At 48.4% G+C, this 27,730-nt stretch overlaps 1 protein-coding gene across 1 annotated transcript in view; it reads left to right on the top strand.

Moving 5' to 3' along the window:
- LOC128723760 (trithorax group protein osa) overlaps positions 1 to 27,730 on the top strand; it is a 75,651-nt gene that overhangs the window by 35,310 nt on the left and 12,611 nt on the right. The window contains exons 4-15 of the mRNA XM_053817526.1: positions 3,805 to 3,994; positions 7,466 to 7,661; positions 10,804 to 11,411; positions 18,528 to 18,693; positions 18,762 to 19,122; positions 19,812 to 20,386; positions 21,507 to 21,662; positions 21,744 to 21,877; positions 21,955 to 22,181; positions 22,268 to 22,489; positions 22,557 to 22,681; positions 22,925 to 23,224. Of these exons, the coding sequence (XP_053673501.1) occupies positions 3,805 to 3,994; positions 7,466 to 7,661; positions 10,804 to 11,411; positions 18,528 to 18,693; positions 18,762 to 19,122; positions 19,812 to 20,386; positions 21,507 to 21,662; positions 21,744 to 21,877; positions 21,955 to 22,181; positions 22,268 to 22,489; positions 22,557 to 22,681; positions 22,925 to 23,224 (3,260 nt within the window). The remainder of the gene's footprint in view (positions 1 to 3,804; positions 3,995 to 7,465; positions 7,662 to 10,803; positions 11,412 to 18,527; positions 18,694 to 18,761; positions 19,123 to 19,811; positions 20,387 to 21,506; positions 21,663 to 21,743; positions 21,878 to 21,954; positions 22,182 to 22,267; positions 22,490 to 22,556; positions 22,682 to 22,924; positions 23,225 to 27,730) is intronic.

Genomic DNA, 27,730 nt, shown 5'->3' with positions numbered 1-27,730 from the left:
CGCTTACAAACCGGGACAGCCCAATAATCCAATGCTAATATCAAAGCCTCAGCCTCAACATATCCCGCATACATAAGGAAATACATACCCGCGCGCCGGAAACGGAGCCACCCATTGGCAATATCGGTCGGTTCCAAGTGGCGTAGGCTCGGTTGCGGTGTGTCACCGCCGCCGGCTGACTTGACATTTTCACCATCCTGCCACACGATGTGCGGATGTGCAGCATTAAATATTTGATCCACTCGGGTCTGAACAGCGACAAATCGGCCCCCGGGCAAGCTCTAACCGCGATTATTAAGCCATGTTTTCTAGCACACCCACTCGGTGCTGAGGGCGATAGGCGGGAATTTAATATTCCCATCGTACGTGTGCGTGCGTGTGTGTGTGTGCTTTATGATAACATTTTTTATCTCCCCAGCGCTCAATCGCTCCAGCTTGGGTGGTGGAAAAACTGCACCCAGTGCCCTTCTGACGAGCCCGTTCGCGAGGGCTGTAAGCGCATATGTCACCCCACGACGAAACATGGCTACAAAAGCCTCAGGATCCAATTTTCATTTCCGATCCCATTCCCATTGTGCTTGCGGAAGCCACCCGCTCCGCAACGTTTCTCCACTCTAGCGAAAGAAACGCCCAGACGGCGTTTTTTTTGTGGCGTGTGCATGTGCGAATGGATTAAAAATGCAACCTTAATCCGAGTGCACGCAGGGTGAACGCGAAGCGCAACGGGCGGGTGGTAGGCGCGACGGAACGGTTGTTGAACTTTTCCGCTTTCCGTGCGCCTTTTCCAACCGCGCCCCTTTCCGGGTGAAGCCGCCGTCTGAATGGCCGTCGCAAGGCCTCTAGACACAATATGAAATCGCTTCCGTATCCGCCGTTTCCTTCGTACGGGTGCGCTCGTTCGGCTTCACGATGAAACCGCCTCGAGCTTTTTGCACGGGAGGTTGCTGGCTGGCTGGGAGGATGGATTTACCGAGCCTTGTAACTGCACCAGCTGCAGAACGCTTTTCACGGGGTTAGTAGGAAAACTGGCATCCCGTCTCGGCTCGTGCACCTCGAGGGTTTAATCTACGTTTCATCGTCCGTTCGAAAGTGGAATGCCCCCTTTTTTTTAGGGCCACCCGGTTGGTGGATTATTACCAAGCTGATCGATAATTGTGTTTGCCTTATGCTGCTTTTTTTATTTTTCGTTCTTTTGCTTGCCGTCTCGCTCGCTCCGGTCGAAAGGCACTTAACTGATTTAACCAACTGCCTTCGATTGCCGGTCGGTGAAGAAAGCACAACCACTCCATGGGGCCCTTAACACTTCAACCCTCACCATTGATTTGAGCTCCCTCTCTGCCCTTCGTTGGCCGGAAGTTGGGGATAAAGTTTCGATTGCATTTGATTGATTTGTTTTGATGCGAGTGCTACGAACCCGAACGGCTCCCGATTTATCGCGTCCCTCTTTCGGATAAGATTTTCTAGCCGTGGGGTCGACGAGTGGTTTGCGACGGGCAAACAGCAATTTGCCGGGTGGAAAAGTTCCGATCACCGATACCCACCCTCGGATGGGGCGGCCTCCGTCAGTCGGTGGTGTTGTTTTTAAAAGGTTCAGGAATCAATTAGGGGTGCCCTGGTGTCGCCTCGGTTTTCCGTGGTGTGGCGTTTATTTACGTCCCGCCGCGCCAACCGATCGGTAAATTAATTGGAAAACTTTGCCCCCGAAAAGGTGCCAGATTACCACCGGGGCGAGAGAAAAATATGTTTACGCGCGCACTCGAGAGAAAGCGAGCGAGTGCGCTCTAGGTCATGTTAGGTCGATCGTGGTGATTACGGCGCTATTAGTTATGCCGCAATGGGTGATAATTAATATTAATTACGTAGATATTTAAGCTGCAATTTACGTACCGGACTGTTTGGACTGTAGATGTAACGTTACCAAACGATGCTCTAATCTCTAGCAGATACTGTTCACTTCAAGCTGTGATGTCTTTTAACGAACTCATATCAACTCTTTCAACACAACTTCTGCTAAATTCGACTCTCTGAGCAAGTCTTCGGGGTCTCATGTCAGGCATGCAATGGATGAAAAAGTTCAAACGAAAGCTTGTTACGTACGAAACAAGTTAACTTGCGTCTGTATTTTCTTTTTTTTTGGTAAGGGTTTTTTAGGGCCATCTCGAGCATGTGCACGTTCCGAGATTGTCGTGAACAGTGAAGGATTCCGTTTCGCAACCAATTTAGCCGTTCTAAGTTTTTTTTCTTCACAATGCCTCTCATACCTTCACCATATATTCCACATATGTAGAGAGAAAAAAGGAGATTGTGCAGGAAACTTTTGATAGAAGCACTGTGATTTGGCTCGAAAACTGCCGTCCGCTTGGGAAAGTGTGTATACGACTTCCGGCCCAACTGGTTGGCAGCTGCTCTTCTTCGCCGGTACAAAAATGCAACATCAGCGCAGAACGATGTGCATTTTTTTTTTGCATTTCACTATTCCGTAGTCCTGTCCAATTTCGACTCAGGCGCACGAAAGAAAGTGCCGTAAAAAATGCTCATCTTGCTACAATTTCATTGTCATCAAAAGTTGCACCGCCGGAAGGTTAGAACTCCGAGTTTGCATCCATGCGGGAGAAGCGTACATACGCTTGGAAGTAATTTAGCCCTTGTTGGAAACTTGAAAGCGGATTCCTTCCGTATGTGTCGTGTGAAGAAAGGTGCAAGCAAACTGTGATTCATTTTTCTGTTCTCCTCAAGATCAAATGGCACGAAAAATAGTACAGTGCCGCTGAATACGATCCTTGCTCGGTTGCAAATTACAACAGAATACTTATCATCAAGCTTTCCGAAGAAGTTTCCTATAGCAAACTTTTTTTGTGATTATTTGTACATGCTTCTTTCCACCTAAATCATCAAGGCGAATAAAAGAAAGGAAGAAAACCTGCATTTTATTTGTACAACGCAACCATAAATAGTGAGTCCCAAGGCAGCAGTTAAAGTGCATCGCCTGACAAAGTGTCAAAATACTTGCTTCTTTTTTCCGCTCCAACCAAAGCTGTGGCGCTTATCGGAGCCTTTTTTAATCAGTGAGCAAAATTGCCAAGAAAAGCTCTCCTCGGTATTTATGTTTGGTTGGAAACCGCTCCCACGGGGTGGGTTTTTCTAGGAACCGTAACGCCGAATACGCCACTCGCAAAGGCTCTCCCAATCCAAAGCGTACCTAGCAGCAGCATCTCGCTTCCTTAATGCCACCCCATTTATCGTAGCTCTCCGGTGCCGCGAAGGTCGGAAAAGTGCAGCGTCGCGCCGTTGGCAGCGTCTGCACGGGTTTTTTTTTTTTCTAGACACCCAGACACCGGCAGGCGCGTCTGGGACCGGGTTCCGTGACCGACCGGTCCACGAGTTTTACTTTCGCGGCCCTTTCGCGACCGGCCAGACACAAAGAGTCAGCAGCATCGTTGAGGTAGCAAAAAGGCGAGGATGCCGCGTTGAGCGCCATGTGCCGCAGTTCGAGACGTTCTGATTTATCTGGCTCTGTGGTGACGGTGTCTCTTTCGCTTCTTCTGCGTTTCGGACCGTCTGGGATCTGTGGTTGGTGAGATTTTGCTTTTTTCTTTCTCTTTTGTGGAAGTATGTGTGATTGCACAAGGCGTCTTGAAGGAAAAACTACAACGAAGGATGGCTCGATGCACCCGATGCAACCGGAATGCTCCTTCGCGGACACTTTTCTTCCGGGCTGCTGTCGGTTTTTGTTCCGTTCGTCTCCTTCAGCACTATTCACCTTTTCTATTGTACATTTTTGCTATTATTTGCCTTTTTTTGCAGAATCTCCCCAAACACATCCCCCAAGCGTCGATTCACGGCGGAAAATGGGCAAACGGAGTGGTGCAGTAGAAACCAATCGATTCGCACCTCGGACGCGATCAGCATCGGCGACAGTGACACCTCCGGCGACAACAAACCGTCCTCACACGACGAAACCATCATCACCAAAAGCCCAACACAAACGACACTGGTAAGTACGCGATTTTTGACCGTGTGTATGTGTGCGGGCATGTCTTAAAGTTTGCTCAATAAAAACGACTGCTTTGGTTCCTTTTAACGTCCTTCGGAAGCATCGACCGTCTGGTCCAAAAGGAGGCTTAAAAATGTACATTTACCGAGTGTTGGTGCGCGCTCATCCAAATGCGTACCGCGTGGCCGTGAGGCGTATCAATTCACGCCTCACGCACCATTCTATTTTATTTTATTACGCCAACCCCACGCCACGATTATTCCCGGCGGGGTAGAACGCCTGGACGGTGCGGCTCGTACGTGTGCTCCGAAGCTAAATTCGTCCTGCGGCCTTGGAAATGGATTATCACCCCCGGATTTGCCTCCATACGTGGTTGACGGTGGGACCGGTTCTCTGCCCGGAAGTGTGAACCTTATGTCACTTTCAATCAACCGGCACCCGAACACGATACCGAACCGAGAAGAAGATCCCTTTTTGTGGCAGGACTTGCGTACCGATTTGGCCTTTGGCCACCGGTAGCTCACGGACGGGTTGGTACTATTTTTGGGCACCGAATGTTGCTCGAAAACAACTTCCATTGATGAGGAGATGGTGTTGGTTTGGGTGGTAAGCAAAACGAGCGCCAGAACCTACTGCCGACCATTGCTAGGGCTAGATAAATTTGAAGCCGTTTTCGCTTTCATAGGGCTAGCCTCGAAACGATGGAAAATGGAGACGCCTGGTCGCTCACGGTGAGCCAATTGCATTATTGATATTCTTTGCAGGTTGCGCCGTGGTACGCACGTCCATTGAGGCACCATCATGATGACAATCCCACCGACAGCCGGTGTGACTAGTCGGCCGATCGACAATTGACCTAGCCCGGGTTGTGGCCGGACGACCACAAATGGTGTATCCATGTTGCATGTGGCACTGAATAAATTATCGTGCCAACAAAGGTGCCCCGGTTGTCGCTCTTTTTCTTCTGACCACATGAGCCACGAGGCGGAATATAAGCTCGAAAACGGATACAATTGCAAAATCAATTGTTTTTGGTTTTGGAAAAACTAACGGAACACATTCTCATCCAAAAGAGAACGCATTATTTACTGATTAGTTATGGAAATTTATGCCATCTTTTTTGCTACTTTCCGTATCACGTTACCCTGCGAGAAGGTCTTATTCATTTTAGCAATTTGTGTTTATGTTGCAAAACTTAAGTGCTATAAAAACGGGTTCGTTTGCGTCGGCGTTTTTTGCAAATGCCCCGGCGAATATGCGGCGACAAATATTATCATTCCCCAAAACGATTTCGTAATCATAAATTTGAACAAATTTAAATTTGCACCCGTGCACGTCTCAGCGTGTTAGGGTTGAGTGATAAAGTGAGTGAAAGAGAGAGAGAAGAATAAAAAGCACATAACACCCGTAAACCCACAACATTTTGCTGGCTCATGTGCTCTTCGGCTTGCGAGTTTCCACCAGCTTTATCCCATCAGCTAAAGCTCCGGCAAAAGGAGAACCAGAAGATAGTTTCAACCGACGGACGTCCTCGTGGTACCATCAGGCGTTAGTTGAGTAAAACATTTCATACTCCCTCACAAACATAAACGACAGCGTTCGCCATATAACGTTTAAGGCGGAGATGGGGTGATAGTTTCCTTCCCAGAAAAAAGATCTAGCGAATCCGATAGTAGAGCCCTCCCTCATTCTGCTATACCCCATTGGCACAAGTTCGGACTTCCGGGAGGGTTGTTTCTCTCCATTCGCGTAATTTTCTTTTTCTCTCTCTTATTTGCGTCTGTCGCCCGATTGGTCCAGCTGCTTCGTGACGTCTGGGCACGGACAACGTTTCAACGGTTCGCTATCAACGGTTGGGCCTGGCGGTCGACCGACGGCGAAGCATAAATCACATAAAAATGTAATTTCTTCCAACGAACTCTTCCCCCACCGGTTCCATATGCTGCTCATGCCACCCGAAAATCCAACCATCCTGAATCGACGACGATGGGGAAGCGGCCAAAGATCGCATGGCGCGACGAAACGACGAAATGTTAAATAAATTTCGGCTCCCGTTCCAGTGGAGAAAGGACCGCGCTGAGTCCACCGCTAGTGAAATGCTCTCGTAAACCCAACGTCCTGCCTGCCGTAGCAAATGAATCGGATGAAACAAATGATAGTTACCGAGATTTTATGCCACAGCAAACTTCCTTCAATAAACATCCACCACACTCCACCGCTGCCGATCCTTATGGGCAAGAGGATGAGAGATAGCCGGGATAGGGGGTCTCAGAAACCATATTCACGGAATTCGGAATGTACGGTTCTGTTTACTTTCTTCATTCGAGCGTGCTAATAAATGGAGGGAAATATCTGATGCGCTTTTATGTAGCACGTGCAAAAGAAACCACGGCGAACGGATTCTAGATAGATATCGACCCCATTATCGAGTAATAAGGGAGACCGGGTTTTTGTTTTCTATCGTACGGCTTCTTGCCTGTTGGGGTGGTTTTCTCTCGATGCGATTTCCTCTCGATACGATTTCACGACTCCAGACCAAGCCATCTTCGGGCATATTTTGTGCAATCCCTTTGGCTTCTTGGAATTGCTTTTTTCCGCCTCAGAATGCTTTTCACTAATGCTTACCCGCCAAGCAGACCATTTCACGGGAAATATTCCTCCTGCTCAGCTTTGATTGTGTGGCTTCGAATAATTTCTCTACGTTCCATTGCAGCGCTAAGGCAAATCGGAGCCTTTAGCTTAATGCAATCAAAGCTGGAAGATGCAGATGCGGTTAAGCATTTTTTTTGTTTCGTGCTGCTTCATTTATCTTGAGTCTGACAGTCTTTTTGCTGATGGATGAAATCGATTCAATGGACATTGATTTATTTTACTTGGCACAGCGAACGGACTGAAATGATCAGTGTGAAGTGAAATGCTTCATAATTTGGGAGGAGGAAGATTTACTTTTGCGTTCAAAGCATGGAGTCCAACCAAATCGTTCGTTAGTAAATAACGCGATTCAAATCGCATTCGTCTCGGATTGAGCTCTATAAAATGAACAAAAATGAGTAGTATCCTTTGAGAAATGCTTAATCTCATTCGATTGACAGGTGATCAATAAAATGAATTCATGCTAGAATCTTCCGTTGGATAGGAATTGAAGTCAGAGTTTTTCAACCCTATTTTCTTTAGTGTCTCGTTGCCTACTTGGTTGTGTTTATTATTCATTCGTAATGTCGTTTTCTATACCAAAATAAAAGTCCGTGTCATAGAAATCCGTTGACCTCACGTAAACCGGTTTTGCGGCGCAATCAGAACGCTAAGAAATACGTGGCAAACCGCAATGATAAAAAACACAATCATAAGCTCTTAATTTTCCTACGTAACTCAATTTCCCCACTCGGGCAAATTCTTTAATCACGTCCTGATGCCCGCGGGTCCAACACTTAACCCCCATTTCACGTTTTTCTTTCCTTCTCTCGCCCACAGCCAAAGACGACGCGTCCATCAAATGCGATGTCCCAGCGCTATGCAAGTCTTCCATGTTCGAGTCCACCCAAGCTGCAGGACCTGTCCGGACCAAATGATGCCGCCGGCGGAAGCCTCGACGGTGGCCGGAACAAGCTCGGCATCGGCATTAGCGCCGTACACGACGCGGTGCTTCGGGGGATGGCCCGATTGCCTGGTAAGTGGATTGGCACGCTTCCATGTTGTTTTACTAGCGTCCGTGAGCGACTCTGGGTCGATCTGACCGTTCGCACGTTTACGCTAGCAAAGACATGTATCAACACCGTAAGCATATTTTGCCACCAATATTTCACTAGGATATAAATCGCGGCTCTGCTTGCCGCATACTTTACGCCTTTTTTCCCATCTGTCATGATTAGCGTCATTATGGGAAAGCTCCAGCTAATAAGTGCAGCAAAATTCTCTAGCAACCGAGCAAGTTGTGCAGAAAAAATTAAATTTTCATATCAGCCACCACCAAGCGATCCCAAACTATGAAGCGTCCTGCAGTTTAACCGGCCTGAGGTCTCGCTTTGTGGTGAGGAAATTTCCCTAGATCCGGATTTTCATAGTCCTCCACAAGAGGAGTAAGAAAAATGGAAAAGAAACAAGCAAGTGAGAAAAAGTACCCTCCCTCATCGTTGCTTACTTCACGCGAAGCTTTTCTCGCTCGGCTTTATTCATTTTTTTTTCAACTTTTTTTGTCGTTCTCACGATCAATTGCGGTATCCTTCTTTCGTAAGCTCGTGGGATTGACTATTTATTCTATGCTCTACGGTGCACTTGTGGCCGGTAGGAAGGGACGGGAAAATTATGTGCACCTCGGGAAATGGTCAGCAAGCGTTTCCGCCTCCAAACGAACGATCAACGGAAACGCATAGGATGCCTGTCGGGCGCAAATATTAATTAGATGGCCCGCAGCCACGCAAACAGTTCATCACGTCGCGTGTGTTTGTGCGAACTGTTCTCTTTCCGAGTCTGGACACATAAGAAATATCGTGCTAGGTTTGTTTTGCTTATTTTGTTGCAAAAAAAAACAATTTTGCAGAAGCACTCATTAAGTGTGCGTTTATTTCAACGTAACACTCTTGATTGAAACGTATGAACTCTCACACATTCGGGCAACTATGAATAACCATGAACAATGATGATAACCTTTGACCATGTGTAATTTAAATGAATGATTGCAAGCACAAACCAAAATTAGTTGCATAAAGCAAAATGAAACACTTTTAGCTTAAATCACAGCCACTAAAAATTCTCTTGTTCAATTTCTATTCATCGTTCGACCTAGCTGGAATCGTTCCGTTGTCTGAAACAAGTAATTGAAAAATTACATTTACTTACTTCGTTTTTCGTATGAACGAACAAACATAACAAATACTTACATGCGGAAGGTTCTTCTCAACCCGCACGAAATGGTAGTAGTATTCGTCTAGAATGCGCTTTCGTTCGTCCTCATCAGGTCCAATCCGGAACTGGTGGACACCAGCCGCGTGCCGTATTCCTCCAGGTTTGTCTGTGGGCGTTGCGTATATTCTACCAATCGCGTTATGAGGGTGCTCCGTCGTGCTACTCACTGAATTGATCTCTGGAAATAGTAATCCTCGTTAAAACACAAACAGGCACTTCAATTGTCTTTGAGGGTGTGATAAAAAATATACCGTCTTCGGTGCTGTGCTGGGGTAGCGGATTGCCAATACTAACGGCAAATAAAACCGACCCAATCAGGCAGACGAGAAAATATTTTCCACTTCGAATCATCGTAGTTTACTAGCGCGTTTTAAACCGTCAATAATCAACCTTCCAGCTCAAACGACCGATGGCGCACTACTACCGCATCATCAGACAACCGCAATGCTTTGGTTTGTGTTTCGTTTGCCTCGAGGGATTGATTCTTTTCTGTTTGTTTGTTTTTCTTCCGAGGAGCTAGGGTATTCCCCAGATGATAATGCAGACCGATCATCAAAGGATGGTTTAATCATCCGTCTGAGTTCGCAATTGCTTCTATCAAAACCACAAGCGAACATTTTTATTTCCAGTAACAGCCCCTTTAGATTTTGTGTTTACCTATGAATAAATATATTAATCAGAAGAATGGATTCAATGGATTTTTGTCAACAAATGCTGACTTTGGAACTACTGGAACAAGCACAGCTGCGGTGGTTTGATGCTGAGCTATAATGGAACGTTATGGAATCGTTTGCTGGAATTAGTAATATTGGGCACTATGAATACTCGAACGAATAAAATGCACTTAAATATTAACCATACACTCTCTGAAAGTGAAGCATTTTCCAGGTGCTCTATATAAATAACACCTGCGGCAGGCAGTAACACACCTTAACACCTTAGAAATCAGGTGAACAACCGCAACATGAATGAATTTATATTCGCCTATTTAAAGCAGGCGCTGATTTATACCACCACAGGCAACCGTTTGCGCTGTAAACGGAGATTTTTACCGCCACTATCATCAAACCGCTATGAATGCCAGACAGCATGTGATTCTTAGCTGGCTCTTTCGGGCTAGGCTTTTGCTTCTTTTACGACACAGCAGCAGTACCAGGGGCTTGCATGTGACACATAATGCGCCTTCCTCCAAACAACCCTTCCTTGAGGGACACCGCTATGCTGATTTAGTGACTGCTAATAAAGTTTTATGATCAGCGTGATCAGCGGCGGTCGGAAATGCGAGAACGCACGATTTCCCGCGTGTTGCAGCACTCCAGGCGCAAAACCAAACCCCTCGTCGGTTATTCGATATCTCACCCGCGCAATGGGTCTGCTAGCAGGCTTTACAATGATAAGGGTGCGAATGATTAATGTCCTCGCTAGTACAACCAAGCGTGCTCGTTATCGGATAGATATTCCGTTCTGAGCTCTGTCTCTCCCTTTCGTGTCATCTAGCTGCCAGAACAAATGAACGATAAGGACGCCCCTGTGACGGGTGGAAGTGAATTGCTTTCAACGGGAATCCTTTCAACTTTGCCCGAGAACGGATTTGATGAGCATTCTGAAGGCTACCAAGGAGTAGCATGCTGTAGAATGCGGGGTGAAATAAAAACAAAACAGCTTGATTTATTAAGTATCACCGAACGCGTCGGTGATCATTCATCACTTTCCTTCGCTAGCGCATCAGTAGCGGCCGGAATGCGTCCGATCGCGCCTTTATCAATCACATTTATCGCATTATTGATCTGAATGAGCACGAAAAGGGGTTACAACCTTTTAGAAACTTTACATAAAGCACAAAATAAACTGTCGCCTTTCATTTCCCCTCATTTCATCGAAGTTTCTCCTTCTCTCGCCCGTTTCAGAACCAATTCTCAACGAACACCCGGTAACGATATACCCTGGCCGGGCGTCCCCGACGCGTCGTATGCCTCCCCGAACGTTGTCCGGGTCGATCGAGCGGCACCGGTTTCCAACATCGGATAATTCTTCGACATCGCAGGAAAACTCGTCGCCGGAAAACAACGAGTCCGAGTACAACGAATCGTCCCTATCACCAACGCATGGCCACCTGCAACCGCTCCAAGGTGGCACACCGGTCAGCTCGCTGATGAGCCGCATTTTCCACCACAACCCGGCCACCGCATCAGGCCAGCCCCCCCTGTCGCATCATCTCCATCACACCCGCGGCCATCACATTCCGGCTGCGGGTGCCATCGCGGGAATGCCCTCGAGGACAGCGGCCGGTCGCCCGGACAGTGATGACGAGCGCTTTTCCGACGACTCGCTCGAAGAATCCTCGCTTCCACCACCTCCCGGGCCACCGACCGTTCCCCCACCGCCGTCCCTTTCGGCACCGGTCACGCCCTCGAAACGGCACAGCATCGCTTGGGAGGTGAACCTGGACGATCCGGCCAGCTTCGGTGATCCGCTCGTCATGACGCCCAAAAGCTCCACCGCCGTTAGCTCGAAGGTACGTGGAAAGCGTGAAACCGTGGGTTCAGTTTTTGCCACTTTGCCCCTCGCAGCACCCGTTTTTGTCGTTTCGGTATCCGCCCAGCAGCACCAGCCGGCCTGCTTGTTAAGGACGACAAATAATATCGCGGTATTCGCATGTGAAAAGCAACCGAAAAAATAGCGACCCTAAAGCGAGGAAGCCTCGGGTCCTTCTGCAGACCTTTCATCGGCACTTAATGAGGCATGTTAACGATAGCGATTTCGATAATCTACAAGCTAACCCGTTGCCTCCCCGGAAGCCTCATTTTTCGGAAAAACCGGACCTTTTTTCGGCTCCACATTTTGCTACCCAGATCTGCCGCCGGGGTTGGGAAAGGATTAGATGCCGGGGGAATAGAACACGTTTTTGTACGTGCCAACGCGTGGAGGCACGGCGCTGTTGCGTTTTACTGTTGCGTGTCGCGTGGTATGAAACCGTGGCGCGTTGGGAAAAAAATATCACCCCATGTACCCGATTTTCGGGGCGTAATTTTGGTAGAGAATCCGTTTGTAATCTAACCCAGACATCGGACCGGTGGAAGTTGATACCTGCGTAACTTAACTGCTTCTTTTGCACCGGGTGGCTCTGTTTGGTTATACCGCAATTAGCGTTGTTTGCTTGTTTGTTTAACAAGTTTTCTTACAATCGATCATAAATAATTCGATTTAGCTTATGAAGCTATGTGAGTGGGCGAGAATGGAATAAAATATTTACATATTTTATGATTTCATTATATCCTCAATTATAATTGAAGGCAAACATGATAGGTTTTTCCAGCACTTTTAATCGAATTAATCGCACATTTAACACCCTTAAGTAAAAAAGTTACCACGAATTTTTATTGAAATTTTCCCCTGCGTATACGAAGAGTTTATTAACAGTTGTTATGTTCCCTAACTCTTCCCTGTTGTTCTTTGACAATGACTAGAACATTGAAAATGCATGGCTATCACAATAACAAAAAAAGGGATTCATCCCAATGAAAGGGGAGTTTCTACAGGAGTTTTTGTGTCCATCAGAAATTCATAAGAATGATGGACGTTGTAATGAAAGTCCCATGAAGTATTCAACGAGATGACAGCTCATGATGCGGGTAATGATAGGGGTTTTGTCTTGGAAAATTGTTACACCGAAAGATTCTTGCGAATCAAGAGCTGTGCCATTTGATATTGAGCAGGCTTCCTTCTTCGCATAAATAATATTCTAAGCGAAAATCCTTTGCAACGCTCCGCTGTATTGTTGAAAGGAAAAATGGTCTTTTAAAAAAGAGTACTCTTATCGAGCATTTTGCTGAAAGCTAATAACAGCTGCCTCGGAGGACATCACACACGAAGCTCCTCAAGTGCCACGGATACGTGCTGTTCATCAAAACCGGCAGTTTCAATTATGGGAAGTATCTCATGTCCTGCAACCCGACGTGAGGAGCCCATTGGCTGTGCGAGCGGGTCCACCACGCGATCCCGGGGGACCATTTTCCATGCTCATATGTCGTTTTTAACAAGCGCACGAAATGACCGTTGGGAGAAACGAGAGAACGACACGTCGTACGGCAAACTACATCAGCCCCACACTATAAACACGCGCTCGCGTGAGACCATTTCCATGCCCCAGCTTCGTGCCAAAGCTCCATTTTTTTTCGTGCCCCCATCTCACCCCCTTCCCACCTTGCGTTATCACACACTTTTCATCTCTATTTATAAAACGACGGGATGTGAAATATGAGTCTCGTTTCATCTCGCCAAACGATCGGCAAAAACGCAACAACCTTCCCGGAGGGGTACAAGACTCGGTCGTCTTGCCGGTACCGGGTCGGTCCATCGTTTCATAACTTTTCCGCACAACTTTTCCGGCGGCTTATGTTCCACCGGTGGCGGACATATCGGCGCGGTGCTTTATTGGCAAGTTGGCGTAAATTTATGTGGCGCACAACGCAAGAATGCCTAATCGGTGGGCCATCGTACCGGAAACGATCGCAAATTGGGTCGAATTTGTGCAGCAAAAAAAAGTTGCTACAGTCTTGGTGGCGAAATTGATAGCCGGCATCACCACCGTTGCAGTGGCCAAGTAATAACGCCCATCAAACTGGTCGGCAAATCGCAGCATCCAATTCAGATTATGAGCAGTGCAGTATTTTTATTAGCGTTTAGCGTAGAGTTATTGCATACTTTCAGGCGTGCTCTTTCTTTTAACTGGATGCTTCTCCGGTTCGGGCAGGACAACTGTCCAAACTTCGCTCGGACGCTGCCATCTCAGCCGTCAGGCGATCCATTTACCTAATTGTATCCACTTCAAGTTGGACGTTGTATCTTCGACATAAATTTTCCCTCACCATGCATAAACACGGTCCCAGCCTCTTTATCTTCGTTTCGCGTGACCTTCGCTTTGCAGATCGCAAACCAGCACACACGCCACGAGAGCGCTCCTTTATTTATGATACCCCGATCGCTGGCGAAACAAGGCACATCCGTGTGTCCAGCTTTGACATAGGTTCGCACAACGGAAGCGGCATACATAAATATTTAAGTGGACACGCAAAAATGCGAATGGAGGCGCCTGGTGAAGTGGGTCGAATTAGCATTCGAGACAATTCCACCGAGCCGGCCGGTGAACGGACATCCAGAGTGACCGTTGTTGATGCTCTTCTCAAGGGTAATATTGTTTTAGAGTTGATTTTTGGTAAGCAATTACTATCAACTTCGTGAAGTTGATTTAGGAGAGTTGAGAAGAATTTTATAGTCCTATGTTACGTGACAATTGACACGTTCCCCACACGCAAGCGAACCTGAAAAATGATGATCTCCCTTAACATAAGGATAGCGACTAATTCCAAGTTTCCCACGCTTGCCAATGCTTCCTTCCGACAGCAGTTTATTTCCCACACCAACAGCTGAACTCCCCATCGGCTCCCTCGAAAGCCGGAAAATGTCGTTACATTCAATATTCAACATTATCGCAACCCATCGAACCGTTTCAATGCTATCCCTGACATTCCCACGAAACGCGAACATCTTTTCGCTCCCAATGGGCAAACAATGAAGTGTGAAGCGTATCTCTTCCGTGTAGCGTCGTTATGGGCTCTCATAATTCATTTGCATATTTTCATGGCGCTCCCCTCGATGTGTGTCCCCAGCCGAGACTTGAAACACGCACACACGCGTGCACCTGAACAATATGAACCACTGCCAAAGCTTGTTTCGAGAAGTGCGATAAACTCCCTCACCCGCCTTACCTATTAATCCTCGTGGCTCATGTTGGCAGATGGCGCACCGTTTGTTGCAAGAAGGATCTGCATCCTAGCCGGCAGAAGGTGTTTGGCCGAAAAACCTACCCTATGGCCTAGTTTCGTGTCGTTCACCTGGTGTGTGTGTGTGTGTGAACCGCGCACAGAACGACCGGTCGACCGAGTTTTGTGTCTCCTCGGCTGGGTGAAACCGCCACTGCTGCTGCTGCTACCGGTGATTGGGCTGGGCTACCCGCAGTGCGCAGTCGAGTCGAAAAAAAGAGACACCAGGACGCTTTTCTCCCCAGTGGACACTCGATTTCCGGCCCGCCATTCTCGGTAGGCACTTGGGTGTACGTCGTCGTCGTCGCCATTTTTTTTCCTTTTTTTCTGTCACCCTCCGCGTGTGTGTCAATGCAAAACAAAAACCAGCAGCTTCCGGTTTGCCGCCTATCGCTGATGGTGTATCTTTTTCAAGCGATCCTATTTCACCCGTTTCGCTCAAAGTGGCAACTAGGAAGTGCACAGTTGGGCTTTTTGCACACAAAATCGGACAAAACCACCTATCTACTCGGACAGGACAACGGACGAACAAAGCTTGTGCAATAAGTTTTTAATCTGTTGCTAGAGAATTCATATTTAACTTTCACAATCGCCACGCAATGAAAAGCATTTATAATGGCATGCCTACTACTTGAAGTTACTCTTCCTTCCAGAGGCCCCTTTGGACGCAGCGAACCATAAACAAAGTAGGCAATGTTGCGCTAACCCTAAAACCCCCTCTGGGCTTATTACTTTGCTCCTGGCTCATTCGAATGCATTCTCACGAACGCGCTTCGGTTATGGAGCACCTCTAGATAGATGCTCTAATTTTTTTTTTTCAACACAAAAGCTTTCTAGCGCCCTGCACATCCGCATCGTCGCAGCGAGTTTATCGAACGAACACGAACGAACCACAGGAGTAGCGGTAGCACCTGCTTGGTGCGATAAGCGACACTGTCATGTCGTCCGTTAGTCAGGCGCCCACTTTCGCGTACACTCCCTTGGGTATATGTATCCTTTGGCGAAAGTGACACCGCTGTTTCAAGGGGTGTATTATGGTTTTATTTCACACCCGATACCTTGGCGACGTATTGTTGAAGGCTGAAGCTTTCAGTGCTTCGATGGCCTATTTCCGATGGTGATATTTCTACAATTACCCTTTTTTTTTGCTTTAGCTCACCTGAGTAACCGCTTCCTTGTCACGTACCCTTTTTCGAGTGATATGAAACTTTGTGTATAAAACCAATTTATAAATCCCTTCCAAAAGAGAACCATTAATCGAAACCAACGGGTGATGTAATGACTATCGCACAAAAGTACATGCTAAATGCCATTGTCTACGAATTACACTCACACGTCGGGTTGAATATGCATATTTGTGCTCCATTTTCGAGAGTGTCAGTAATGCTCGCCCGTCGCACTTACCACCGGCACTTATTGATAGCAGCAGCTCCGAAATGGGGAGCTTTTGCACATCCTCGATCCTGCAAGACACACACCGAGATACGAAACCGGAACTTTTGTCCCACACCAGCCACTCGAGCTCTGAAAACCCGGCAGCGGCGGCATTCCTTTGTTGTCTACTGGCAAATGCAAATTCCTCGCGCACGCTGCCAGACGAGCTGGCGGATATTCGAATAATAATGCGCATTGCACGGGAAGCGGAGAGTGTCGTCGGAGGGTGGTTTTTCCATCTGGTGCGTTTGAAACCCCCGAAATTGTGTTGGCCGCCGTAGACCCGAAATGTGAAACCGAAAATGGCGGTGGTGGTGCACTGTCGTAGATAATGCACTTTCGGTCTCACAACTTTTGCCAAATTTATCCGACCGGTGGAGAGCACGAAAACTACAAATTAAAGGGGAAATGAACATCGAAAGCACTCTCTGATGCCGAGAAAAACAGGCTTAAAATGGCGAACGATAAAACCCCCCTTCATCGCTATAGTCCGCTGCGATCGAACTGTTGCATTAAACAGCAATTAGCAAAACATCCGCATTGTAGGAACCAGGTCAGCCTAGTCCACTACCCATTTCGCTCGCAGCTAGATTAGAGCTGCTTTGTTTGCTGCGTTTTATTTTTGCACCGGAAACTATCCCCACCAGAAGTATGCATTTTCTAGCCAAAGTTTAATTAAATGCCTCCGGTGAAGCCTCCCGTGCGGTAGCATTCAAATGGTCAAAGTTTTAACTCACCCGCCTTGCGCGTGCTGCAACTACAATCTGTTGATTCTCGTCAACTTCTAATGCCGGTCGGGAAGTTTGTATCCCGGTGGCGGTTCCGGCAATAGGTCAAACTAATTTGCACAGATGGTTTTTCAGCGTCACCGTCCGGGTCGTGTCTCTGCAAGCGCGGGCGAAAGTTTAAGACATCAAATTTTCCTCCTTCTTGCAGCTCTTTATGATACGCTTTTTTGTCTTTATTCGCCTGCCCACTACGTACACCTTCTCTCTAGAGAGCTCTCCGGTAGGCCGTCGTTATCCTGGGCCGTGGCAGCAAACGCGAAAAGAAGGAAAGTGTCCGCACGAGCACCGAGCGATCGAGCGACAGCTTCATCCATTATTTAGCACGTCAATGTCAGCGTTAATATTGCAAAGTTTTGCACTTCACAACCGTTAGCTTCAGCTAGGTTTTGTGTCCACTCCCCGCCAGGACGTCCTGTGCAATTATTTGCGCCTGTCCTGCTGGCATATTTAACTTTCCTGGCCGGCTGTTTTCCCAGGGCATCCTTTTGAATTTCGGTTGCTTAAAAGCCGTATGATGGACACAGTTTTCGAATATTATTTACTCTACAATTTGTAAAATATGGCAAGAAATATGCAAAATGAATTGCATTTCGGCCACGGTTCACTCAGCAAACGTCTCGGATCACGTCCTCTACCTGGAAAGGAAACCGCCCTAGTTAACCAATTTGGATTTCCGACATCAACTGTGCCTGACAGGAAACTACACCAAATGCCATGTGGGTAATACCTGCTCCATGTGGCATTTCCGGTGCGAAAATCACTCCCACCGGGACTCGAGAAACCGCTCCGGGCACTTTCCAGTAACAGGAAAACTCGAGGTCACCGGGAAACCGTCCCGGATCATTAGCTCCATTTGTCAACGTCTCGCACTCTGTCCTCGATTCCGCTAATGCTCCACTGGGACTCCAGCTAAGGTCGAACATAAAGGTCACACATACGGGTCGAGCTGCCAACCCATCCCTGACCGCACCCTCCGGGTTCGTGGTGGCAATCGGTCACGGACTGAATTAGACCCTATCGGTTAGTTTTCTTGTGCAGTTTCCTGCGCGCCGTTGTTTGTTTGCCCCAAGGCGATTGTGCTCCTTTTCTCGGCTCTACACTGGCTTCTCGGGTCAACTTCCGTTTCGAGCCGTCGGAAATGGTGGATGGTGAATTAAACAGAAAATTAAATTAATGAAAATTGACAGCCGGTGGCTAGGGCTGGGATGGTAAGTGAGTGTTAAATTGCCGCGCACACTAACTCCATTTGGTTGAAGTCCATTTTGATGTCGGAATTTGTTTAGTTTTTTTTCCTTTCGTGGCACGTTTTCGTTGGCCCACGAGAGGAGTTTTTAGTTCATATTACCACCACTCGTTGATGTTCTGGGGAGTTTGGCGTAGCTTGCTTCGATTCATTAAATATTTAACGCAGCATGGCTGTGTATGATTCTTGCATAAGGTTGCTATGCCAACACTGAAAACCAGGTCACAACATACCCACGCGACGTGCGAAAAAGGAGTTTTTCGACTACTCTTTCTCAAATAATTCCGCAACCGCAAACTCGCAGAGTGTTAAAACGCAGCTTCTATTGTTTCCGTGCCTTGCAGGTGGTTGGGCGACGGAAACTTGGCCCCAAGCACGCAACAAGCTCACAGTCCAGCCTTGAATCCACACCGAGCAACATCAAGAATGAATCGAACGAGTGGCCCGACCCACCGGACATACCCATCTGTAGCACCGAGGACGAGGCGGCCTCCATCTACTCCGACTCCGGTAAGAAACGCACGTTCAAACGTCCCGGCCTTTCTAACGCAGCTCAATTTCCCGTGTCCCCTTTACAGACGACCTCATTCCACATATCCCGGACATCAGCGGTCGTGGCACGTACATCATCCGCAAGGGACGCCGGCAGCGCCAACGACTGGCGAGTCTGGAATCGGAAACAAACAACATCGGCATCCCTCCAACCGACGGGGAACCATTCCAACAGCCTACGTCACCGTCCCAGCAACAGCAGCCACTCAGCGAAGATCACATCCTGCGAGGACTCCCGAGTCCGGTCTTCCCGGCGTCGATGATCACGCCCAAGTCACGCCACAGCATCGATCTCGGTTTGTCCGCGAACAAGGCCGGCGGTGTGATGCTCCTCAAATCATCCCCCTCGGCACCCCAAAAGCTACCCAATGCCGTACTTTCCCCAAGGTGAGTTTGGGCCCTGCGCTGATTACGTCAACGGCAGCCGTTCAGCTGTTGTTCGTCCTTTCGGCACTGCTTGCGAATGCCTTCGTCAAGTCTTTCATCTTCGTTGGTTACCGTTTCCGCCACCGGTTTAAACTAGTGCCACCCCGTTGTGCTCGGTGGCCTGTTCAAAAATGGATGGCCTCCTTCCCAATTTCATGATTAAAGCGCCTCCCCTGACTTCTTATCATCCTGTGTGAGGGGTGGGAAACGAGCTGAAAAGGGCCACAAAAGCTCAAGAAGCAACACCTACCCGTGATGAATTGGCTAGTTCTGCCCTTTTATTCCCTCTCGTCGGTGTGCCGCACGGAATTTGCACGGAGTGGAGAAGCTATTTTATGAAAATGTTGAAAAGGTTTTCGAAAGAAAGCGCCACCCTCGCCCAGTAAGCCCAATACGTTCAGCTTCGTCCGGTGCTTGCCGTCGAGCAATTCTGCTGATGAGATCGTTTGTTATGTCCTCTTCCGGAAGGACAAACATAACCTTAATCGAGGGCGCTCTCGTTCGGTTCGGCTTTTTTGGTTCGCATGAACGTGAGAAGATTGTAGACTTGCCTAAATGTGCTGGCCCTTGGCACTTGTGCAACGATGCATCGGTTTCCACCGTCTTTTTATCTCCTATTTGATCATTTTTGTTTGTTTCACTTCTTTCAGGTCACGATTATCATTAGACTTAAGTTCACCTACTACCTCAGAGCTTTCAACTAATGTTATAAAGATCACCACACCGACCGGAAGCTATCCTTCGCCGGTCACAACACACCACCAGCCGCACGGACATGTTTCGTCGCCGCTTGGCCAGCCACCATCGATCCTGCACGGTGCTGCCATCAACGGACTCATCAACAACGGGCCCCAATCCGTCGGTGGTGGCAGCGGCAGCAATAGCTTGAACAGAACCAAACCGAACGGCACCGTGGGCAGCAACGCCAGCATTGTCAACGTCGGATCCGGACCTTCCGGTGCCAATCAACCGCAATCAGTCGCTCCGCAACCGGTCGTCTCGGCCCGGTACACTGAATTCAAAACGTACAGCTCCACGTTTGACGCCCTGCAGGCGCTGGACAATTCGTCCAATGGTGCGAACGGTGGTGGCAGTTCCGGCGGTGCCGGTGGCCATTTAAATGGATGCGGACCGGGAGGATCAGTTGCCGGTGGTTCCGACAATCCGCTGTTACGAGTGTCCTCTCTGCCTACGATCACGCCACCGTTGACGTCATCTGCAACAGGTAAGCGGGGAACGATACTCGCGCATTATGTTTAAGGGCACCGCATATAGCTGGTAGGGTAGAGTGGGCCACTGTCGCATTGTCTGATAAATCGCACGGAGCTAGAGATTGATTAAGTTGATTTGGAGCACCTTGGCATTATCGTTAATCTACGTGTTTCTTAAGCCAGCGTTTTGTAGCTTCTAGGCGGGCTTTAACGTCGCGTCTTACCAAAGTAATCAACGAAAGGGAACTAGAAGGTTAATGGTGTGGTTTCTACACATTCTGTTAATTAGACTTTGCGGAAGTTCTAGGACACGCAATGGGACACAAAAGCGTGTCCTTTTCTGGTAATAAACCGGCTGTTGAGCTCACCGTTCGTTAGCGGGCACACCGTCGTCCTCAGTTAATTAGTGGCGGCCTGAGTGTGAATTTCTCGTTCCGGTGACAACGGTGATCAGGAAAATAAATGCTGCAAACAGGTTTGGCAGGAGTAAAGGCCTAGCGGGTCAATAAATGTAGCTTTTCCGCTACCCATGGCATTGGGTAGGCTAATTTTTCTATCCCCTTCTCAGTGCGAATGGTAAAAGGGTTGAAATTAGAAAAGTGTGAGAGGTGTTCTTCAGAGCAACCTCAAGGCCAGAAGGGACAATTTTCCTTCGGGTGAGTCGTCATTCAAAACCCTACCTTCCAGGTTGTCCATCGCTGTCATCGTTTCTTTGCGTTGGGTGCAGAAATGTAAAGAAATTGGATTCCATTAGAACGGTTGAAAGGTAGATCTATTATCTTGACTCTCTTGGCTTATTATTTGCTGATGTTAGCAGATCTGATAGAAAGTCATAAGTTTTTTTTAGCGAGTTTATGTGACTAAAAGTGTACACTACCTACGTTTTGAAGTTTATTAAGAAAAGTTTTACCGCTTTTGTATATTTCTAGTAAAGTAGTTTCAAATACTCACAATTTTTATAAAACCTTACCACTGAAAAACGATGTAATGCGTGTTGCATAAGCCAGGGCGCAAATATCGACCAAACGATAAATCTTGCACACAAGTTCTGCTCGAATTTTGCACTCAACACATCTTGCGCGCAACTTTCTGCTTGCACTCAATCTTACACTCTCAATCTGCTCGAATTTTCAGCTGAAGGATTAGCGACACCGCGGCGCGAGCTGGCTCCCCCGATCGAAGAGGACGAAGAAGCGGACAGCGACACGCAACGAGGAGCCCCGCTACGGAAGATAGAAGATAACATTAGTGCTTTATTACGTGGTGATATATCCGTTGCTAGAGTAGCCGGTAAGTTTATGGGTTACAGTAAGGAGCTAGAGTCGATGCTCCTGACAACAAAACTGCCACTGATCGTTTCCCTATTTGCAGACATACCTCCAGCGAGACGTCCACTAGGTTTTCGTCTAGGTGTTCATAAATCAGAAAGTGCCAAAGAAATGCTGCTCTCGCAGGCAGGCCTCGGACCCCTGCCACCATCGCCGCCATCATCCAGCCCGGAACCGGTTAGTTAGCAACCATTGCTTTATTGTACCATTGCTATGTCGATTCCTTAATAATTGTCTTTATTCCGCTTTTTCAGCAGGACAGTGACGAGTTTCCACCCCTACCCCCGTCCCCAACGGAAGAGCCTGAAGTCATACATCAGATGCACGGCATTCGCATCAGCTCGCGGAATCGGGCCAGCAACGGCGCTATCAACGGTTCCGGTCCCAGCAAGCACGATCAGCTGATCCACGGCTACCGGGAAGAACATCCTCCCGCGATTCCACCGCACCGTGGTCCTTCGATAAATACGCTTAAAACCAGGTCCGTTGAAAGAGCCAAAGGACATAACTCTAGCTATGAGTTTCCACTAACTTTCCCATGTTTTATATTGCCTCCCTGGTGCATAGGTCAATGGATGCCGGCTTCAGCAAATCGTACCGTAACGGTTCGTTCGGTTCGTCAACGTCTCCTCACGCCCCCGGTACACTTCCTCCCGATTTGCCCGGTTGCAACTCGCGACGAAGAGTCATTACCGGTGGCTACCAGAAGCGCACCGCGCAGAGTCCTCGCGAGGAGAGATCGCTGCAAACGTCCTGCAGCCTGCCGGAGACGCCCATCTTTGCTAGAGGGTAACTAGTGACTATTGCATCTGCTAAGCGTGTGATCCTAATATGCCATCTATTGGTTTCTTTTTAGCTGTGACATACCGCGAACGCCACACCGACGCGCTCCGGAAGTTCCACCGCACGGGAGTGGCAGCCGTACGGCTCCACGTGCCAACTCCACAACCAGCAGCCTCGGTTCGTCCGTCGTCGGCATCAGTACGTATCCGCCGTGTCCAAACGGTGGCTTTTCTTCAATTAAAAAATACTCACACACGTGCACGCAGAACACTGCCACTGGGTGTCGTCAATAATACGCTCCTGCGCCTATCACATTTTAAACCCACATCCCGGTGACGGTGGCACTGCCTGTCGGAACCTGTCCACTAACCGAAAATTCACCATTAACGTAACGCTCTCTTGTCTGTCTGTCTGTTCGTCCGTTCTCCCATCATCCGACAGGTGCCTCGACCACGATCGGCAGCCGACAGCGCAGCATCAGCCAGGCACTGGCCAACGGGGAGATGCTGCGGCTGGCCGGCGGTCCAGCCCGGGGCTGGTACCCGAAGCAGCGCCACCCGAGACCGGCCTCGACCGAGAACCTGGACCGGTTGCACCCACAGGGATCACTGCGCGCCTGGGAGGCAGCGGGTACGGGTAGCCGCAAACCGCTCACCCTACCACCAAATCTTACACCTAAATTTTTCAACAAGTCACCGCGTGAGGCACTGCGCCGGGTTACTAGTTTGCTCATTCGCAAAGGTACGGTACGGGCAGCTTTTCTTAACCCTCCTTGGTTGGAGAAGCCCGCGAAGATGGCGGATATGTTCAGTGTGTCGTGCGTTTGTGTGTCGCTATGTTTCGATCCTCGTGCTCGCGTTTTTTTGTCTCGTCTCGCGTCGTCGTAGCTCCTAACGTGCGTCCAAACACGCGGTCGATCATTTCCATTTCCGATTTAACTTTATCGTGCAATTTTGCTTATCCTTTCGTGTAACGTAACTTATCGTGTAACGTAACTAACGCTTTTTATCTAGCCTCGCCGAACTGATATTTTATCTGAGACTAAAATTCATTCGCATGTTTAAGTTTTTACAATATGTAATTCGCGCTGAATATTCGCTTTTTGAGTATGTTCTATAACGTAATTATTTACAATCGCGGATTACTGCTAACATTACATAACATTTATGATTCACGGGTCTGCCGGTTTCGAACTCTTTGTCGCGTTTGATCGTTCGTGAGTCGTAACAGAAACGTGGTTTATTAGAATTTATTGCAGAAGCCCGATTCCTTTGAAACTTCTCGCTTAAAGTCGCATAAAAAGCTGCCCTTGCGCGGATAACGATCGTTCATTCGAGAAAATCACAAACGACTTGTTAAAAAGTGATCACCGTCGCACATACCGTAGCACCCTCCTCACGCATTCTCACGTACTCTCGCAACTCATCACCCCATCTGCACGGCATCCTTCCCATACAATCTCAACTCACCCCAAAACCATGGGATTCAACTAAGCGATCACCTCACAACCCATTTTCGTTGATATGCTTGCTTTATTATTTTGCCTTTCATTTTCTCACTCGTACCTAACCGTTTTCGCATCCCTCGCTCACACCGAACTAGCCTTCCATCGCAATCTTAACAGCTCCAAATTAGTGAAACATTTCGTCAGTGTAGCTAAACTAATTAGCCAACATTAAGTCAACACAGACACTGGCGGTGGTCAACGGTAAGGAAGAAGAGCAGAAAAATGACCAGCGATTCAGCAGAACGTGCCCTGCGAAAGCCAGTACATTGCACCGGGACGATCGGATCTGGTTTTATGCGTAGTGTGCACTGAAGCGGAAAGTGATGGGTTTTCGCACGAATGCCTAATTCAATCAGCTGCTGCTGGCTTCTAATCACACTCGCCAGGCATTCCCACCATCGGCGAGTGTCGCGTGGAGCCCATTTTGTGCGTTCGATCATTGCGATTTTCCGCCGCTTTTGTGTGATGGCGCTCACGGGACGTTTACAGTGCGTGCTGTAGTTTTATGCGTGATTTGTGGAGTGCATTAATTGAAGACGAATGGGGCAAAAGGATACCCACGTTTTTGAAGACGAAATTGTAACAAAGCTCGCCTTTCATAGCGCCCAGTTATGTGGCTCGTTTATGCTTACAAGGAAATTGTACAAGAAACGGATCTGCCACGTCCTGTTATCGGTTGGCTTAGCAAGGGATTATCCTTGTGCTACCAAGGAGTGGGCCTTACTCCAATCCGATAACGGAACGCGGTCTGATAACGGACGCCTTTCGCCACTAGCTCATCGCGCAACCTCAGCGGCCAATGCTATGCTGAATGTGCTGACTGTTATCACATCCGCATAAATCGTACCATCGTCCCGCCCCAACGTCCGGCTCGTGTGGCGCTCTACGGCTTTAACCGGCATTTATTATTCAACCGGCATCGGAAATCGCTAACGCAAAGGAACCTCCGGTCACAGCACACGCCATGTGCGCCGCGCACGTACCGAACGACCGTTGCGCATTGACGTTTACGATCGGTGCTCATTTTTTTCTCCTGTTTTGTTTTATTACATTCGATCTTGCTGCATGCCTTTTCGGCCCAACCCGGGGGGTGGTGGTGGACGGAAATTGGCCCCCGCGATTCGGTAGGGATTGTTTCATCGTCATTTCCTCCGGCGTGTGCCATATCGCCTCCATGGCCAATAGAAAACCGAACCTTCCGCTTGATCACGCCTGCCCTGTGGATGAGTGCGATTCAATTTGGAATTGTAACGCTTGTTTTTTGTTGTCTTCCACCACGCAAGTAACACACCATGACGTCACCGCGTGAAGATCTTACAGGCAGACGCGATGACCTCGATTCTTCGCCAAATTCCGGCCCAGCGCCGCGCCGATGAAAGTGCGCCCATTTCCAGCCTCGATCCCGGGGCGCAGTTGGGTTTGATAAAAAAAAAACGAGAGCGAGCTCGCAACAGCAACCCACAAAAAAAATAACACGAACGGAAAACCCCTTTTTTGCAACACCCCGCGTCCGCATGTTTGCTCCACGCAAATTTGGCCCATCGGCCAGTTGGCGTGCAATAAACAAATCCCGACGGGAAGGGAGATGTTTTTTTTTGTTGCTCTGTTACTTTTGCTGGTGTTGCTTGTCTTTTGTCGGGGTTTTTTTTTCCCTTGATCGCGGACTTTCGCGTGTTCGCCATTTGCCCCGGGGATTGGGTGCCACATCGCTCCGGCGAGCAGATGTTTGCGTCCTGCGTTCCGTTCTTTTCGAAGGGGCTCGAACGACGGTTTCGCTTCGCTGGCGTTAGCTTATCGTCACTGGAAACGGTTAGAACGGTTTGTCATCACGGCATTGGCCTGCGGTTCTCCATCAGAACCACACTCTGGGTTTTCAGTGGAGCATAATTTAAAGTTTTATTTCCAAAATCTCTCCTAACAACCTCTGAGTCACCAGATTCTCACCGCTCATTTGTTTCTATATCCGTGGAGGGTATTCAAAAATGTGACAATTACACGGGACTGTTTATGAATAATCGTGAATGGCCGAAATCGTGATTCACATGCGGAAACTATCAGCGCTTTTGTGAGAAATTCTCGTGGGAATCGTTTGCAAAAATGCCTCACCCAACGGCGAAACATCATTTGCATTCCCAGGGCGGGGCTGACATACTCGAACAAAGACAGGACGTCGTGGGTTTTCTTCGCAAACGCAGAACACAGAAAACTATTCCATCAGCAGTTAACAGATTAGGACGAAACGCTCCACGTCAATGAAACGACTAAGTAAAACAGTAATCACTTTTTCTGTTGAAAAAAGTATAATTTTAGTAAAACTCTACAAAAAAACGGTCACTTTTTCGTAAAGCCAAGAGGGAAATGGGTGTTGCGCTACGGGAAAATGAAAATTCCCGATCCACATCTTTATAATGGCAAATGGCACGCAATCCAGCCAGCATTCCTTTCGGCAAATGGTGTTAACGAAATTCAAATGCCCGAAATTTTCATCCCCACTCTGGGTTTCCTATGAGCCCTTTTCCCCGCGCCCAGTGTCCTCCGGAAAAGGAAATGCGGCCTCTAGCTGAAGAGGCTGTGCAGGCGTTAGTGGAAACAGGAGGTTAATTTTCTCCACCCACCTGAACCCGCGCTGCAGAAGTTTCCTTTCGCAAATGATGGCTTCATTTGAGGAGGGTTCCAACAATTATGTCCTACTTTTTACTACGCAAAAGGAACACCTCCTGGAACCGTGGTGCGAAACCGTTGCCGTGACCGGAACACCAAAGTGGAAACCTTTTTTTTTCGCTTGTCAGTCGCATCTGGAAGCCGTTTGGTGTCCTTTCTTGAAAATGGGCCCCACCACCCCAAAGCAATGGGGTGCAAAAGTGCTTTGAGGGCTCGCAATTGCTCCATCGCACGCACACGCGGCTCAAAATCCCCGTCCCGGGCAGTCCTTAAACCCTTCCCTCCCCAAACAATTGATCCCGCTTACAATTGATACCAATTGGTGGTCCTTTTTTCGTGAAGCCCGACGGTCCTTCGAGGACCGATCCAAGCAATCGGTGGAAAATCTCTCGAATATTTCGCCGAAATGGCAACCGGAAGCCGGCGGATTTTCGCCCAAGCACCGTCACTAATCTAAGCACGCTTAATTCCATTAATTTTCATTTATCAATGTGGTCCATCCGGTGCGATGCGGTGACAATGCGACGACGCCCAGTGGGTTGGACTGGGTGGGAGAGAAAGAGAGAGAGCGAGTTCCATCAATAGCATTACCCACCCACACCACCCGCTTGGCCATCGCCATTGGCAACGGCGAGCTGAACGCCGCCGGGAGCAAAAGTGGGAAACAAAGAAAATCCTTGCACCGCATGAGAGGAAAACTCGACCCGGCTTGGCAGCACCGGGAAGAAAAGGCCGGCCCCGGCATTTATGCTGGTGTGCGTTCAAAGGCGTTGTCCGCTTTGTCGTGTTGGTAGCGGAAGCAGTTTTCCATGCCGGGTTGTAGGCATGTGGAAAAGTGATCGCTGAAAACCCCCAAGCCAAGGTGGAAAATCGACGCCCCGGATATGAAGCGCAAATGATACGCGAAAGCATTAACTGTGATGGGCCTCTGTTGTGGCAGCTGCAAGCAGGAAGGAAATCACGCCGGTAATACCCGGCTGTGCGGTGGTATTGGTGCGATCCGGTCGCAGGAAGAATATCGATTTTCGCTCCAACGCCCAACGCGCGGTGGGGAAATCTTCCTCGCAGGATGGGAAAAA

The sequence above is a fragment of the Anopheles nili genome, chromosome 3, assembly GCF_943737925.1.
Source record: "Anopheles nili chromosome 3, idAnoNiliSN_F5_01, whole genome shotgun sequence".
NCBI lineage: Eukaryota > Metazoa > Arthropoda > Insecta > Diptera > Culicidae > Anopheles > Anopheles nili.
The sequence above is the reverse complement of the archived record's forward strand: the minus strand, read 5'-3'. Positions and strand labels throughout refer to the sequence as shown.